Source organism: Nesoenas mayeri, assembly GCF_963082525.1.
Source record: "Nesoenas mayeri genome assembly, chromosome: 3".
Lineage (NCBI taxonomy): Eukaryota > Metazoa > Chordata > Aves > Columbiformes > Columbidae > Nesoenas > Nesoenas mayeri.
In genome coordinates this window covers 13,677,032-13,695,402 of record NC_137544.1, presented here as the reverse complement: position 1 = coordinate 13,695,402, position 18,371 = coordinate 13,677,032, and the positions used below count along the sequence as shown (strand labels likewise).

Here is an 18,371-nt window from a genome sequence, read left to right as displayed (position 1 = left end):
AGAGATCCACCTGCAGCCCAGGGAGGACCCCACACCAGAGCAGGTAGATGCCCAAAGGAGGCTGTGACACCCTGGGAAGCCCACGCTGGAACAGGGTCCTGGCAGGACCTGTGTGCCCCATGGAAGGGACCCACATTGGAGAAGTTTGTAAAGAACTACAGCCCATGAGAAAGCTTCATGTTGGAGAAGTTCATGGAGGACAGTCTCCCACAGGAGGGACCCCATGCTGGAGCAGGGGAAGGGTGCGAGGAGTCCTCCCCGTGAGGAGGAAGGAGCGGCAGAGACAACGTGTGATGAGCTGACCACAACTCAAGTTTCCCATCCCCCTGCACTGCTGTGGGGAGGTGGCAGAAAAATCAGGAATGAAGTTGAGCTTGAGAAGAAGGGAGTGGGGGGGTAAAGGTGTTTTCAGATATAGTTTTTATTTTCTCATTATCCTACTCTGACTGGATTGGTAATGAATTAAATCAGCTTCCCTGAGCCAAGTCTGTTTCGCCCATGTCAGTAAATGGTGAATATGATCTCTCCCTGCCCTTGTCTTGACCCATGAGCATTTAGTTATATTTTCTCTTCCCTGTCCAGATGAGGAGGGGAGTGACAGAGCAGCTTTGGTGGGCACCTGGTGTCCCGCCAGGGTCAACCCACCACAAAACAATTATAATAATTTTGTTAGTCACAATCTATAAACAATAAAAGATATTGTAATATATTCCATTTTCCCCTTTATCTCATTGTCTATAATCATCCTTTCTTTCCAACTTCTGTCCAGCAACTTTCCACACCATTGGAGTCAGAGCTCCAAAACAGATTTGAAGTTTTACGCAAGTCATCAGGAGAAATACCTTGTAAAAGCTCACTTCCATTGTCATAGGGTTTTATATACTTCAAAATGAAACAGCCCAGTGAAGACATGAAAACTGCCTATGCATGAAGTACCACTCTCTCACCTATTATTTTAAAGCTCATCAGCACATGAACAAGTGTAGATTATCTTGTAAATAAAAGGTGAGCTCAAACTATTTCTTCTGAAGTCACCAGGAGCTTCAGATACTCAGTACTCTACCTACTAAAAAGTCTTGCTATAATAAAAATAAGTCCCAAAACACGGATACCATATGCAGACATCCTTCTTATCTCACATCAGCTGAAAAATGTTTTTTTAAAAAATAATTTTTTGGTATGTGCTTGTAAGCTGTTTGGAGGCAGAGAAGGGACCCTTTAGTTTACTTGTGCAACACTCATACTATTTATGCCTGCAATTCAAGTAGTCATATAAAGAATAAAAACAACAGTACCTTGTAACGGTAACATTTTAACACCAAATTCTTCAAGGTAGCCAAGAGCACGAATGAGATCTAGCTCCTCCTGAATAGCACTTGGACAGTCTACAATAAGTTGTAGACAGCACCTAAAGAGGAAGGAAACAAATTTTTCTAAAATAGGTTGAATACATTCAAAGTTAAATTTGTGGGGTAAGCTCATCTGTGAGTTAAGAAAACAAAACAAAACAATAATTTACTGTGCTTATTAAGTGTCAAAAATACCAACTAGCCCTGTAGGACACATGGAAAGTGTTTGGCACTTTTTCTCTGTTACAGCTGGCTAAACATCGTAACAAAATCCTATTAATAGATTGTCACAATCTTCTTCACCTAGGTGCAATAGGAACATTTAAATGCCTAAACACTCTTGAATTTAACGCATAAAAAAAAAAATCACCTTTACTAAAGTTAAGTTTATTTAATATTATATGGACATAATAAGCCTTTAGGTTTTGTGTGTGGGTTTGGGTTTGGTTTTTTGTTTGTTTGTTTTGTTTTGTTTTTTTGGGGGGAGGCCTTGGTTGGTTTGGTTTGGGTTTAGTTTGCTCTTGTTTATATAAAACCTGCACTCTGGTAGATTGTGTTCATATATAGTTTTATTAATACATGCTTAACAAAAATTCACATGTGAGACAGTCTCAATGATTTAAAATGGCTCAATTCATCATGCACATTAAATCAGGAAATTATTTCATTTGTGCATTTTGTCATGCAGTTTTTACCTCTCCATGTTTATTAACAAATAGACATTTTTACATCAAAACTAAAATTGTAAGTTAGCTACATTCCCATCTGAACTTGTCACATTTTCCAGGATCACTGACAAACATTTCAGGGTGAAGCAGAGATTAAAACAGGAGTAGAAGGAAAGAGAACGAGCTTAAGAGACAATAAATAGGCTCCACCTAACACAACTCATACAGGAAGGCTACTGGGAGACCTACACACTGTGATAATCACTCATGGAAATAAGTTACCATGAAATAACTGGTTGAAGGAAAGTCTGAGAAGGACCAAAACATCTTGCTAGACAGCATAAACACATGGTCACACATTCATAACAAGCGTTCCAGCTATACACTGCATATTTTGAAATATCACCATGAAATCATAAGATAAAAACTGACCATGGGACCCTTATAAGATATCAAAACCAATAACACTTTCTATCTCCAGAGCGTACTAATGGAAAAGACTCTCAAAGACTGGGAGGGAAGGCAAAAACAAACAAACAAACAAACAACACACAACAAACACACAAGATGGAAAAAAAAAAAATTCAAACAACAATAACAAACCCACCACACAACAAACTAGTAAATAAACCCTGACTTTATGACATTAAATGAGTTTTTCATAGTGATTATAAAACCATAGCATGGTTTGAATTGGAAAGGATCTTACAAGGCCGTTTAGTCCAACCCCCTGCAATGAGCAGGGACATCTTCAACCAGATCAGGTTGCTCAGAGCCCCATCCTACCTGGCCTTGGATGCTTCCAGGGATGAGGCATCTACCACTGCTCTTCCTTATATCTAATCTAAATCTCCCCTATTTCAGTTTAAAGTTACTACCCCTTTTCCTATCACAACAGGCCCTGGTAAAAAGTCCCTTTCCAGCTCTCTTGTAGGTCCCCTTTAAGCACTGAAAGGCCGCTATAAGGTCACCCCAGAGCCTTCTCTTCTCCAGGCTGAACAACCCCAACTCTCTCAGCCTGTCCTCACAGCAGAGCTGTTCCAGCCCTCTGACCATTTCTGCGGCCTCCTCTGGCCCCTCTCCAACAGATACATGTCTGTCCTGTACTCTGGGCTCCAGAGCTGGATACAGGTGGGGTCTCACCAGAGCAGAGGGACAGAATCACCTCAACCTGCTGGCCACACTCCTGTTGATGCAGCCCAAGGTAGACTGGCATTCTGAGCTGCAAGTGCACATCGCCAGCTCATGTCCAATTTTTCAACCACCAGGACACTCAAGTCTTTCTCCACAGGGCTGCTCTCCATCCCTTCATCCTCCAGCCTGCACTGATACCAGCGGTTGCCCTGACCCAGGTGCAAGACCTTGCACTTGGCCTTGTTGTACCTCAGGAGGTTGGCATGAGCCCACTTCTCTAGCCTGTCCAGGTCTCTCTGGATAGTATCCCGTCCCTCAGGCATGTCACCTGAATCACTCAGCTGGGTGTCATCTGCAAACTTGCTGAAAATGCACTCAATCCCACTATGTCATTGACGAAGATAGACACTAAACAGCACTGGTCCCAGCACAGACTCCTGAGACATACCACTTGTCACTGATCTCCAGCTGAAAATTGAGCCCTTAACCACTATTCTGTGGATGCAACCATCCAGCCAACTCCTCATCCACCAAACAGTCCACCCATCAAATCCATATCTCTCCAATTTAGAGAGAAGGATGTTGTGGGGGACTGTGTCAAAGGCTTTACAGAATTCCAGATAAACATCCATAGCCCTTCCCTTGTCCACTGATAAAGTCATTCCACTACACTAGGTTGGTGAGGCAGGACTTGTCCTTGGTGAAGCCATGCTGGTTGTCTCAAATCACCTCCCTGTCCTCCATGTACCTCAGCACAGCTTCTAGGAGGATCTGTTCCGTGATCTTCCCAGGCACAGAGGTGAAGCTACATTACACTACAGTGTCACACAACAGCAAACAACTGGACTGCTAACTCAAAAATCTGTTCCAAATAACAGTGTATTTTGTTCCTGCCGCCCTGAAGTGGAGCTTCTCACCTGCAAAACCCAAGCAAGCTCTGCCTCTCCTTCAGGAGGGCTCCTCTCCTACACATAGAGGAAATCCCACCACTACAGCATCCTCTCCCCATAAAACTAAGTAGCTAATAGAGAGATTTAACTACGGCAATTATATGCATACAGATAAAATTCAGTTGTAATTTGGATATTATAACATTCTTGCACTTGCTTCATTGTGATCACAGCTTTTGCACTGTATATCTAGTAGCCTTGGTGTCCAAAATGTAAACATGCTCAACTGATTTAAAAATGATAACTATATCTATCTAAATATTCAAATATTTGAAAGGAAAAAAAATTTTAAAAAGCTAGTGACTCTTGGGCCCTTTAGGCCTCCAACGCAATTATTTACTGCTTATAATCACTCTAGGTAATGACATTCAAACTGTGTTTTCAATAAAAAGGTAGAAATAGATCCAGCATTATAAAATTAATACTGTAAAAGTGACTGTTTTCCAACTTTGATCTAATGCAATAATGCCTTTACTAAGAAGCAAACAAAAAAAAACCCCCACAAAAATAAAAAAAAGCCTCATCATATATATTTATGTGTGTGCATTTGGGATGAGAGACAGGAAGAAGCTGAGACTGATTAGGGAGAATAAAAATACTTTTTCAGTCATTTTCCAGTTAAGTTATGGAGAACGTAACCATCACTCAAGGCAAATTGCAAAAGTATTCTTCCTTCAGTCCCTAACAGAAAATACACCATTTGTCAATCCATAAAATTTTACAGTGGCAATATTTCACTGAGGAAAACTTTTAAACTTCATTTTAAAAAGGATAATTAATTACAAACAGTTTGACTGTATTACTCTAGTTGGTACTCGAAAAAACCTGGAAACGTCTATGTATCGACCATTATGGCTCAAGATGAATTCATATCTTGAGGGGAAGAAAAACTTAATCTTTTTCTTGTAATTAGTAGGTAAGTGTACTCATGTCTAAGTGAAAGTAGCACTTTATAAAGACTTGTCTTCCTTTGTAGTTGAGACATAAATAGTTTTGTTTGGTTATGGGATTTTGGTTTGTTTTTATGGGTTTGTGTTTTGTTGTTGGTGTTTTTTATTTTAATAAACACCTTAAGGAAAAAGTAAAAAAAAGTAAAACTCATTTGGATTAATGCACAACAACAACAATGAAACAGCACATTCTCAGAGTAAAAGGGAAAGGCTGGAAATATTAAAACATGCCTGTATTTTACATATTTATGGCAAGCCAAGGCAATCAATCTTCTACAGAGGCAATAGCCCATTATTTTACCTATCTGCATCTAAACTGTGAAAGAAAATATTTCCATATCTAAATCTATAAAAGAATGAACACCCACACTGCAACCTCACAAGGCTGCTCTATGCCTGAGCTCCTTTCTAAAGAATTATTGGGCTTATTTCTTAATGTAAAAGAAAAAAAAAAAAAAAGACAGCCTCAAATGAACTCTCAGAACTGGGAAAGACCAAAGCAATAAAAGAAATTAAAGAAGAGGCAAAACACTATTTTCTCTTGTGATAGTAACTGGGGGCCACATTTGTGGTTCAATGCTGTAACACAGAAAAGGTTCATTTGACACACACAAAAAGCTTCTTATCCACAGAGAAAGACTTGCACATTTCTTCTTCTTCAACCTGAATTCTGTAACAGATCATTCCAGCAATCAGGTGCAGCAACGGTGTATAACCAGGGGCAGCAATGGTGTATAACCAGGGGCAGCAATGGTGTACGCTCACACCACGCAAGGCAGAGAAGAAGAAAAAAAAGCAAACAAACAAAAACCAAACCAAACCAAACAAAAATAAACCCACAACAAAAGACAAACAAAAGAAATCAACCAACCAAACAAAAAAATCTTATAGAAGCCAAAGATATTGTTTCCATTTACCATGTAATTTTACATGAAGATAAACCCATATAAGATTCATCCCCTCTTATAGAGAAAACGAAATAATAGTTTACATTAAAACAGTGACATATGTATTTACATATCTAATTGTAAACATACCTGGCCAAATCCATACAGCTATCAGTCAAACTTGTTGAAGAATTAAAATATTCTCTGCTAGCAGCCAAAACTAGTTCAATACTTTTTGCATAGCTGACCCGGTACTGTGACCTCCCTTTGGATGAACTTGGTAGATCCGCAGACCCAATACTGCAGTGCATCATTTGCCCAGCCAAGTGGATATTGTCTATATTGCTTGAGCATAAAAGACTTTCTGTGAATATCTAAAAGAAAGAACAATAATTGAATGATCTGCAGCAGCAGCTTCAAGTAAGCTTATCTGCATTGTATGGAATCAGTCCCTTTGAATAAAAGGATCTTTGAAGTCAAAAGAATATATTCAGTCCAAGAAGTAACATGTACCAAGGAGAGTATTTCCACGATTCATTTAAATAAAGTTCAAGTTAACTAGTAGCGAGTTATTTCTACTTCCTGCAGAGAAAAAAAAAAAAAAGAAAGCTTATTAACTGCCTTTTTACAGTATGACTTAGAGATCAGAAATTATTTATACCTACATTCTGAGGTGTTAAAAGGGTGTTAGAATCTGAAAAGGCAGCTCGGTAATAAGGCCTTAAAACCAACGACATGAGAAGAAATTTTGTATCCTCAAAGAAACTAAAAATATTTAGAACTGAGCATATAAGATGCTTTTTTAAGTTTCAATCAAGACTGTTTTCAAAGAATGCATACTAATATAATGCTGCATCTGCCACAAAACACCTGTTACTTTCAGGTCAAAGTTTCACCCGCTTTAAGACAATAAAAATCTCAATTCATTACTTTGGTTTTTTTATTACTGTCAGCATTGTCCTAATGAAGAGCAACACATGCATTTAATCACTTCAGAAAATATCACAGTTGTGACAATATCACCTTTATCAAAGGTTTTAAATTTCATAACAAATTCAAGAGAACGAATGTATCACAGAAGAGCCACGTTCGAAGAGACCTTGAAAATTCATCTGGTGCAACCTTTTGTGGGAAAGGGGGAACTGATGAGACCACCCAGCACCCTGTCCAATTGCACTTTGAAATTAAAATGTTTCTTCACTAGGAAGAACCTCTCCAAACCATCTCATGCTCTGGAAAGGAATACAGTTCAGGGCATCTTAAAACACATAATACAACTGGATCATCTTCCTTTTCACAATAGTTTAATCCTCAATGAACAGTGAAAGATGGAAAGAATGACAGCTGAACCTTCTTCCTTAAAGATCACATACATACAATTTATCTCTCTCAAAATTCATGGACATTATGTCCCTCTTACAGAGGACAAGATTCACTTTCTGTGCAAGCAGATTAGAGTAAGCATCATGCTAAAAAAGATCCCAATACAAATCTCACATGACTGTAAATCCTTACTGGCTCATCCATTTCTCAAAGTATAATTGTGTGACAGCTCTACATTTCAAAGCATTTTCAGCATTCCTAAATCATTTTTCAAAAGCCCTTTGTTTTTTTTTTTTTTTTTTAAATCACATAATACAGAGGTTAAAAATAATTAAATATTAATTAAAACCTTACATTAAGACCAGAGTAAAGCAAATGCTATTATTTTCAGAGTACTCTAGTACTGTAATTCTTTAAAATGCACTTAAGAAAAAATTCCAAGTACACTAAGCCTTAGCTGATCACAAAACCATGAACATGAAATACATTCCACTCCTCTTTGAGCAACTTCAAATTGTACAACTACAGAGTGATTTTTTTTAATATATAAGTGCGTTGCTTTTTTCCTACAATTTTATTTTCTAGTTTTCTTTCTAAACTTCTCCCAAGAGCTAATCAGATTGGTAGCCCTAAGCAATTAAATCTGCTGGCTGTAATAATAAATACTCTTAAAAGAAAATGTGACTATTTAAACACCAGTTATAGTGGACACAGCACTGTTTTTGTAATAAACTGCAGTATTTTAAAGTGGAAAAAGTAGATAAACAATACAGGTCGCAGCAAATTTTCCATCAGTCTAATAGCTGTCCTTTGCAAATATTAATGACATAGGTTTGGAGTTTATACACATGCTAGGGTTTTTTTTTCCTTCAATGAAACTGGATTTCTCATCTCACATTATTTTACTTCAAGTGCAAGCAGTAGAAAGTCCATAGTCCTATAATGATATCAGATCATATTATCAAACCAGAACTCCATGTTAAATAAATGCTTAGTTGAAGATAATATTTAGCTAAAAGGTTGTTTATTTTCATTAGGTTTAAATGTTTTTTAATAAACACATTTGTGCATAGAATTACAAAGTCTCAAGAAACTGACTCAATTTTTAAAATGTTGAATTCTACTAAAAGATACAGAAGATATTTAATAGAAGAGCTTTTAATTTTTTGAATTAACACTGGAAGATTTTAATTTAAATGAAAATACCATAAAAGGGCCAACAAACAACAAAGCAGCATAACACATGAAAACATATTTACATTTCTGTGCAATAATATGAAATGAGAATATGTAGCTTACTTAGGACACAAATCAGTAAGAAAACTCACCTCATAGCAAGTATCTGAATGCAAGCATGTATATACTTTCTGTTGCATGTCTAACATATCCTGGAGCAACTCCTTCCAGTGTGTCTCACTGACTGGTGGTTGCCTACAAACATTTTTAAAATTAAATATTTTCTTCCTCAACAAACTGAAGAAAAGCAGTAGATAACACTACAGTTCCATCACCAAAAATATGAGTTTTCTCAAATGCTATGTCAATGTTTAATTGGACTCTTAACCAAAAGTGATTTAAAGACAGAATGCTTTTAATATTAATATTAAAACAATGTCTGTGGGATAAAGTTGTTTGATGACAACAACGCAGTACTCCAAGTGCTTTTTCTGTTTGTTTTCTGTGGGATAATGCAGAGATTTAAGCAATCTTTATCAAGATCCCCCTAAGAGGTTTTGGTAACCCCCAGTGGTATATCAGGGCATTGCAAGTGCTGTCTTCCAGCTGATCCAGGAACAGCTGGGTAAAGACAGCTGGTAACAGCAACTGAGAGATCATTAAAATGCTGTTTCTGGTAGGAAATTCTCAAAGGAGTAATCAATTGCATGCCATCACTAGCAAATAGAGCTGCAAGTTTATATTGTTCCTTAAATTGGAATGGTATTCAGATTCTTGACCCTCTGGATCCATGGATCTCTGTTTACCCACAAAGCTTCCTATAAAACTTCATTTGTTCTATCAAACCTTTTACTAGTAAAAACACTGTGGAAGTTTTTTGACGTTATCTTGAGCCTTTCACATTAAAAAAAGACTTTTTTAAGCTACAAAAGCTTGTCCAATTAAGTGATTTTCTCATGTGGCATTAGCTTTCTCATTTTGGCAAAGAAAAGGGTCTGTAGAAAAAGAGAAAAATCAACATTTTTGCTAAAGAGGCATTGACTTGATCTTTCTAAAGAAAGGTTCTTAGAAGCCAAAAAGCTTTCAGCATGTCCAAGTTAAATACTACCCTACCATCACCAGTAAACTCTTGTACCTGTGTCCTCTAAATAACAGAAAAAAAAACCAAAAAGCACAACCAACACTATTTTTCCTAGGGCCAAATCTTTTTAGCTGCTTATTGCAAGAGCTGTGTAATAATTCATCTACACCTGGAAGACGAGTTAAATGAAGTAGTTCTTACAGAGGAAAATTGAAAAATTATACTGGAAATAAAAGAGGTAGAATCGATACATAGAAATCAATAAATTACCCTATTACAAGAGGTCCTAAGAAAACATGACAGAAAAAAAATAGTGTTATTTCACAAATCCTACACTCTCAATAAAATTAAATAGGTCTTAAAGGACCTCATTTACAATGTTAACTTTTACTGTTCATCATCTTGCAGTATTTTGCAGCCAGTGTGCCTTTTAGGCTTGTTTACTTGAACACAAACATATTGAAACAGGTTTAAAGCAAGACAAGAGTTTTCAAATGTGGAAAATGCAGCAAAAACACTAATCATGTTAATCACCAGTTTAACAAATGTGTTATTTGTATATCATGTGCGGTTTGAACACTGTGGTTCCCCACTGCAACAAAACAAGTACACTCTCTGACTGCAAGAACTTGTTATCTCCCTGTCCTTTCCCTCTTATCTCCCTTTGAATACTAACTTGCGACCTGTGTGCCTCGTCAGCCTAATCATCAGCTTCCGGGCCTCCTCCGCATTGTCCTTGGTGTCTTTCACAAAGGAAACAGGTTTCTGAAGTCCGTGTTTCTCCAACAGCTCTGACACACTGTAAATGGACAGACAATGTTTTTTAATCCTGTATAGTTGTAAAACTACTTCTGTTGCAGCCGTCTTAAAGCTGTCTCAGATAATGCACTGCACATGCTGTCTCCATAAAGTCCATAACAGCATGGATGAGCCAGAGTAACATTATTTACTCAAAAAAACTTAATACTTTAGGGTAAATGCACAACACCAATGACCTGATGGCATAACTCCACAGCTTTTAGGGTTTGATTATTCAAAGCATTACAGAGCATCAAGAGCAAAAACAAATTCCCAGGACATTTCCAAAGTAACTTCCCTCCTCCTCCTAAAAAAAAAAAAAAACGGCTTTTATTTCAAGGAAAAAACACCCATGCCGTTTTATTATATTCCAGTAGCATTTTAGCTCAAATTTCTAAGTTGTTAATATAAAAAACGTATATATTATCTTCTCAACAGCACTAAAAAGAATATAAATATTCTTGCTGCTTTCTTGTCATAGAAGTTCTTGGCTATGCCTAGTGACTTATGTAAGAATGTATTACTTATTTTAGCAAAATTAAGTACCTCAGAATTTGTTCCAGTTCATCTACTTCATCATGAAGAGCGTTAGTCTTATCTGTTTCAGGCCTGCAAAGATATTATACAACTAATATTAAATAAATATATCTCCATAATTCTTGTAATTTCTTCATATAATTCCCATTACATAAAGACAAGCAGTTTGGAGCATTCCTTGATGAAAATCAAATATATGTTTGCTTGACAAGATTAAAACAGTTGGCTTCACGTTGGAAGGATGCCAAAAGAGAGAGGTCCCTCAGTCTCCTAAGAACAGAGCTTTTCCTTCTTCCTTACACTTTTCTCCAGCTGTCTCCTTCCCACATTTAAAAGATACTGGGAGAATAATTTACATCTCCTCCTCATGCTTTCACTTTCTTGAGAAGTACTTGTCTCTATATGGAAGACCTAGATGAAGGACCTCTCTCACAGGGCCATGTTGCTGCTAACAAGCTAAGTGCAAGATGCCACTAACTGGAACAAAACCCGTAAGATAGACCTAACACTTGGTCTTAATTCACCAAGATATAAAAGTCTACGAGACTAACACAGAAGCCTTGGTCCAGGCTGCTATTTTAAACCATGTTTGGTCCATTATTTGATGGAGTACATATACAGCACAAGCATACGTGTGACCACAGCAACTCAAATAGGAACAGAAAATTCCAGTAACATTACCTACCTTTCAGTGACTTAACAACTAAAGTATTAATTCACAACTATATTTAACTTATCTAAAATACTTAGAAATAACTTGCTGAAAATGTTTACCCATATCCTCTTTGTGGAAGGCATTCCAAAATATCGTAACAGAGAGAGAGCTGGTCATCTCGTTCACAACTATAAATACATTCCAATGCTGTAATCATAAGCTGGTCTTGATCAGGAATAATTTTTTGCTGACACTAAGAAAAGAAAGCACATTATTTTTAGTTTTCTGTTTCTAATTCACCAGTGAAGCTTTTTCTATAAAAAGATGTGTACTCCAAGTAAATAAATTGTCTTCAGTTGTAATTAGAAGATCTCTTGTCAGTAACTTAGTGAAGTGCCCGTTGCAAGTATAACCTGAAACATAACTTGGCTGGTTTCCTACAACACAGATGCTGGAAAGAACAGTGATACGTCATTATGTCATTTACGAATCTGAGAGGTGGAGACGGTGCAGGGCAGAGGAAAGTGACCACTGAAAACATTTGTCAGATTTATTTAATATCACTATCAATACATAAAAAATAGCTGTGTTTTACATTCACTGGTTGATTTCTGTCCATACACTTGGAACACCGAGTAATGCACAAAATGTGCTTATGGGCCCTGGAATCATTATTTAAACTGTAGAAGCAGCATGAAATACTCACCTGGAAAGTAACTTCAACCCTTACTCACTGAATTCTTGGCTCCATTCTAAGGGCCCCCATTTTATTTTTTACATTGGTTGTGGAAAGAGAGGGGTAGGGGCAGGGCAGGGAGAAATAGCTAGAAATCTACTGCTAATAAATTCCTCAGGAAAAAACAGTAGTGAGATCAAACTCTCTCATAATTACTTTTTAAAAACCAGATATGCCAGGACATTACTTTAAACGCGTCACCATAAAATTACTTCAAAGAAGAATCTTTACAATTATTTTTGTTCTGCTAGGTCAAGATCATAATTACATTGGTTTGACAATCTCATCAAGGAAAGTTTAGTTCAATCATACTTATATATATATATATAGATATATATATACATATATATATATATATAGATATAGATATAGATATACTTTTTAATTAATATTTTATAAAACATAGCCAATCTTGGCTCCAAGAAGAAGGGAAAGATCAGACAATCTGATTTAGACGGCAAACAAAATCTATTTATAAAATCACCTCTTCAGGACAAGAACTTCCAAATAAACCAGTAGAATCAACAGGGCTCTATACTTACAGCAGGTTTTGAATTCTGAAATATCTTCAGAGGTAGAGTCAAGTCTTCCTTTGCTAATGTTACTAAATATTCTTTAAAAAGTGAATTTGCAAGACCAGGGCACTGGTTTTCACAGCGATGGAGAAAAGGAATCATCCACTGATAAACATTTTTCACATATTTTTCCTCAGAGGACTGGCAAGCACAATGAGTTACAGAGAGGAAAAAAATAATTAGTTCAGCCTTATTGTCCAAAACCAACAAGAAAATAAAACAACAAACAAACAAAACAAAAAGAACACAAACAAACAAAAAGACCACACACACACACAAAAAAAAAGCACAGAACATATTTTGATTAATGTAACTGAAACAGTATCTTCACCTATCACAACCAAGAGCTGAAGGCTGACTTTCCCCACTGCTGCCCACATCACTACATCACGAAGCACTGAAACAATTCATCATTTTTCCGCTACCCATTGGCTTGGGGAAACTAAGCCGTACAGGCATAAAGCCCCTTCTGCAAGGAAAGCCTCGCTGTCTTCCTCCTGCAGTTTTGGGACGAGTGAAGGATCAGCTTGCATTCATGTCAGAGTAGCATTACTTTCAGAATGCAAGAAACCAAGACAGAAAAGTAAATTCTGAGTAGTTACACAAATCCTAGCAGAATTTTGAAAATTCTGAAGAGCTTCAAATGCACGAATACTCTCCTCTGGTGCTTACATATTCTTCGATTGAATTTCAGAGCCCTGTTCAATCTCTAGGTATTTTTCAACGTTTCCAGCACAGGCTGAACACAGAGAAGATTAAAACACATGTGCTGCAGAGGCAAACATTAAGATTTTTTTTTTCCGATATTTAAAGACACCAAAAAACATCCAAAGAAAACAATCAATGTTGTTGTATCTTTAGCATTAACAGCTACCCTGAAGATCCTTTAGAAAAGGTCAATGAAAAAGCAATTCCCAGCTTTCAAAAGACTGGATTTATTAACACTTAGTCCTACACCTAGGATGAAGAAACAGGTCTTTGAGAAAACAAAGCCATTTTAGTTGTTGTTAAAAACAAATAAAGGAAAAAACCCACCACAACAAAAAGGAACAGTAAAAGTATTGAATTCTTGCTGAATTACAGATGGTGGTTCATCAGAAAAATGACAGCCAATAACAGTATCTTCATACACACAGGATCTAGGGTAACCTGTATTAACGGAAATCAAGGTATACTTACTGATTTATTCAAAATACTTACATTCTTCATCAGCAGTCGCAGCTTTTCAATGTCCTTCATCTCTACAAGTTCCTTCAAAGTTAAGGTTCGATCACCATCAGTTTCATAAACTACTGTCTCAAGAGTGATCAGATTGTCACAAAGCACCTGCAGACCAGGAATATTCCTCTCCATACCGAGACGAACAAGGGACAGAGCACAGTCCACCTGAAAAATAATAAAAACCACCATGTAACTGTTTCAAAAAAACACAAGTTCAAGTGCAGTCTGTGTACTGCTTGTGTGTCAATTTTCTTTCCTTGTTCCTGTTGCTTAGTAGGCAGTAAGTTCCTACAAGTTTTTGTGGCCTGTATACTCTTCAAGAGATTGTTCTTCTCAGCATTATAAAGACCAAACAAAATGTACAATCCTAGTGGATAATGTCGTTACACCTCTTTTGACCCAGATGTGCCCTATTGATGCATGTAAATTAGGAGAAAACTGGTTTTTATTCTTTCTCGAGATCACACACAGAGCTACATCACCTCATCGCACTGCAACGAATTGAAAGGATGGCTTTAAACTAAAATAATCCGTTAACTGACTGAAGTTATGTGTATCTCTGCACATAACATGACTTTTGTAGCTGTCCATGAATTAATAACTTTAATTATTGCATTTTATTTCACAGAAGATAATGACAGTCTTTTTCCCTGGTGACTGAAAATAACTTTACATGAAAGATTCTGTTTCAATTTCAAACAGCGTAATATTGGCTGCATGTATTCAGTGAGGCAGACTTAAGTCTGGAAGAGTAGAACGCAATTTCATGTATGTGTTAGTAATTTAATTGATGCTTGGAAGTTGCTTTTATTTCCATATCTACTGATAGGCTGTTAAGATCACAGGGAACTATGATTAAAGAACCTTGGAGGGCTGCAAACTTGAAGAATAAAAGAGTTCGTCCATCAGAACTAACTCATAGCGATACTTCCAGTCAGCCTCCTTTTCACACAGCTAATTTGGCTTGAGAAGCAATAAAATACCAGTGCACATCAGTGATGAGCTCTATTCTTACTTGCAGTGCTTATCTCTACCACACAGAGACTCAAATATTTTTGAAATATGAAGTAAATAAGGCAAAAATAAGCTGCATGGTTCTCCCACAGACTCACAATAAACCTGCCAGGAAGACATAATGACAGTACCACACACTGGTATATGAGTGACACATGCAGCTGCCACACAGGGATATATATAATCTATATATGGCACAGTATCACGTGACAGATAATAGAACATGTTACAAACATAACATGTAATGGTAAACATTTTTCATGGACTATGGAAGTGCTACAGTCTGCTATGGTAGAGCCAGGTGAAAGGGAATCTATGGGCCTCCATTCCTATGGATTAATTATTTGGCTGACTAAACTTTAGAGCAAGCATAAGTATGCTGCAAAGGCAAAAAAAGGAAAACAAAACAAAACCATGAAACAAAACCACAAAACAAACCCCTCCCCACACACACACACAAAATAACCTTCAAAAGCCACAATGAAGATTGAGACACAGTGTATATTACTGAGGGAAAAGCGTCCCACCAAAACACATTACGACAGGATCCTGTTGAAGAAAGTTGATCAGCGCAAGTCACCCATCATCATTTCCTCGCTGCTGTTCTCACCTGCATCGAGTATTTTTCAATCTCCTGTGCTCTGCTCAAATACCAATCGGTAACGAGATCGACTGAAAGGTCAGTTGTCCTGTACTTCAGTAACTCAGGTTGTGTTTCATACAGAAATTCACCTTCATCTTGTAAAGTTGGTTCAACAACCACCCTTTTTTTTAAGGAAAAAAAGCGTATGTTTAAGAATACATTTGCTCACATTTTTTCACATCAGTCTTTCTCCTTAAGATCTGTTTGTTCTGAAATAAAATGATATAATCGACCTACAATTACACCAATAATTTGATTATATTCAAAGGCCAGTCACAGTAACTGGTATTTTTTGTCAGCAAAGTAACTAGTAAGAGACTCCAAACATGAAACTGATCATGAAAGAAAAAGAAATCCTTTCTGCTGAAGACACAGATATGCCCAAGCTCTGATCCTCACAGAATCACAGAATGTCAGGGACTGGAAGAGACCTCGAAAGAACATCCAGTCCAATCCCCCAGCCAGATCAAGAACACCTAGATGAGGTTACACAGGAATGTGTCCAGACAGGTTTTCAATGTCTCCAGAGAAGGAGACTCTGCAACCTCCCTGGGCAGCCTGTTCCAGTGTTCTGTTCCCCTTACTGAGAAGAAGTTTCTTCTCAAATTTAAGTGGAACCTCTTGTGTTCCAGTTTGTATCCATTGCCCCTTATCCTACTGTTGGTTGTCACCGAGAAGAGCCTGGCTCCATCTTTGTGACATTCACCCTTTGTATATCTGTAAACATTAATGAGGTCACCCCTCAGTCTCCTCCAAGCTAAAGAGACCCAGCTCCTTCAGCCTTTCCTCATAAGGGAGGTGCTCCACTCCACCATCTTCATTGCCCTATGCTGGACTCTCTCCAGCAGTTCCCTGTCCTTGAACTGAGAGGCCCAGAACTGGACACAATACTCCAGATGAGATCTCACCAGGGCAGAGTAAAGGGGAAGGAGAACCTCTCTTGACCTACTAACCATCCCCTTTCTAATAGACCCCAGGATGCCATTTGCCTTCCTGGCCACAAGGGCACAGTGCTGGCTCAGGGTCATCCTGCTGTCCACCCCCAGGTCCCTTTCCCCTACACTACTCTCTAATAGGTCATTCCCCAACTTATACTGGAACCTGGGGTTGTTCCTGCCCAGATGCAGGACTCTACACTTTCCCTTGTTATATTTCATTAAATTTTTCCCTGCCCAACTCTCCAGCCTGTCCAGGTCTCTGGATGGCAGCACAGTCTTCTGGCATGTCAGCCACTCCTCTCAGCCTGGTGTCATCAGCAAAATTGCTGATAGTATGCTCTATTCCCTCGTCCAAATCGTACACAGTAAATGGCAGTTTTGTGACCCATTAATGCTCTATGACAATATTACAGTTGATAAGTAACATGGCAGGATGAAAAATAAATAAATAAATCTGGATTTCCAACATTAACCTCCCCCTGCTCACATGCAAAAGTCACTCATCACATAATCATGCAGAGCATAAGGCTGTAACAGGAAAGAGGGTTTGCTCAGTCTCACTAGGAAAGCTGAAAAGTCTAGTTAGTGTGCACAAAAATAAGAAGTGAGTCTTACTGGGTATTTCCCACATTTTAGGAATCAGTAACTAAATTCTTTATCTGAAATGTACATTAATATAGAAAAAAAACATTTGCCTTTTCAATATACTTACCTGCATTCTGCTTTTTCACACCAGTCTTCTTCACGATGTTTCTGCTCATCCCAAGGAAGAATTTTTAATTTCCCCTGCTTATAACTAGTGTAACAGAAAAGGGAAACTTTACACAATGTTTGCAGTTTTTAAAAATTGTGATGACATTCAATTAATTGAATATAAAGCATAAGCAAGTATTTCAGTGAATTCATAGGCATATAATTCAATTACAGTACCAATTATTTAAGGTTCATCACTTCTTAATGCAGCTATACAAGTGTGATTTTGCCTGTATGGTATTATCTGTAGAAACACATTCTACCTATACTTCTATGCTACCTGTATTTCTTACTGATCATACATTTAAAAAAAAGGAAAAAAACCACATGACATGCTTTAAGAATTTTTACTGCTTCACCGTAAATATTCTGACTCCATGTGCTGTCACGGAAGCCTGAAATGAGCAAAAATCTATGATCTTCAAAGCCATAAAAAAAAAACCCCATGTAATTCTTCAAATTTTAGCACAAATCCTTGTACTGAACTGAAACAAGATATGCGCTGCTGTACTGATCTTCTCAATTAAGTTTAATGTGGTTTTCTCCCTACAAACTTCCACAGTGAAACAATCTCTAAATATTGAGGTTGAAGAAAAATAAAAATCTGTTTAAAATGCAGATTAAGAACACCATGGGTTATTACTTGAGTGATTAGTTATGGCTTGTTGTTGAAGGCTCGTTGTTTAAGCAGCGTAAAACCCAAGAAAACCACGTCAAGCTCTGTAGAACATAAACTAAGCGGGGAGAGAAGAGCCATATAGGTTCTGGCATTTGTAGAAATAAGAAAGAAATCATGCACAAAGACGTTAAAGTTTCAGCATACACAGCAATAAGCTATTGTAAATCGCATTCGTTTTCTCCTGACCCTGATAATGAACAGCAATAGCAACACTACATGGACAATCCCTATTTATAAATTAACAACTGATACAATCTTTTCACCCCTTGAAGAGCAGCACTGTAACTCAGTAGCCTAAAAAGAA

The 18,371-nt window shown here is 37.4% G+C and overlaps 1 protein-coding gene across 1 annotated transcript in view; it reads right to left on the bottom strand.

Annotated features, from left to right (window-relative positions):
• The window catches only part of NBAS (NBAS subunit of NRZ tethering complex), a gene marked incomplete at both ends in the record, with an annotated part of 184,068 nt that overhangs the window by 121,220 nt on the left and 44,477 nt on the right, over positions 1 to 18,371 (bottom strand). The window contains 10 exons of the mRNA XM_080341011.1: positions 1,296 to 1,408; positions 6,089 to 6,312; positions 8,590 to 8,692; positions 10,195 to 10,317; positions 10,863 to 10,925; positions 11,628 to 11,761; positions 12,787 to 12,960; positions 14,020 to 14,205; positions 15,665 to 15,818; positions 17,348 to 17,431. Of these exons, the coding sequence (XP_080197137.1) occupies positions 1,296 to 1,408; positions 6,089 to 6,312; positions 8,590 to 8,692; positions 10,195 to 10,317; positions 10,863 to 10,925; positions 11,628 to 11,761; positions 12,787 to 12,960; positions 14,020 to 14,205; positions 15,665 to 15,818; positions 17,348 to 17,431 (1,358 nt within the window). The remainder of the gene's footprint in view (positions 1 to 1,295; positions 1,409 to 6,088; positions 6,313 to 8,589; positions 8,693 to 10,194; positions 10,318 to 10,862; positions 10,926 to 11,627; positions 11,762 to 12,786; positions 12,961 to 14,019; positions 14,206 to 15,664; positions 15,819 to 17,347; positions 17,432 to 18,371) is intronic.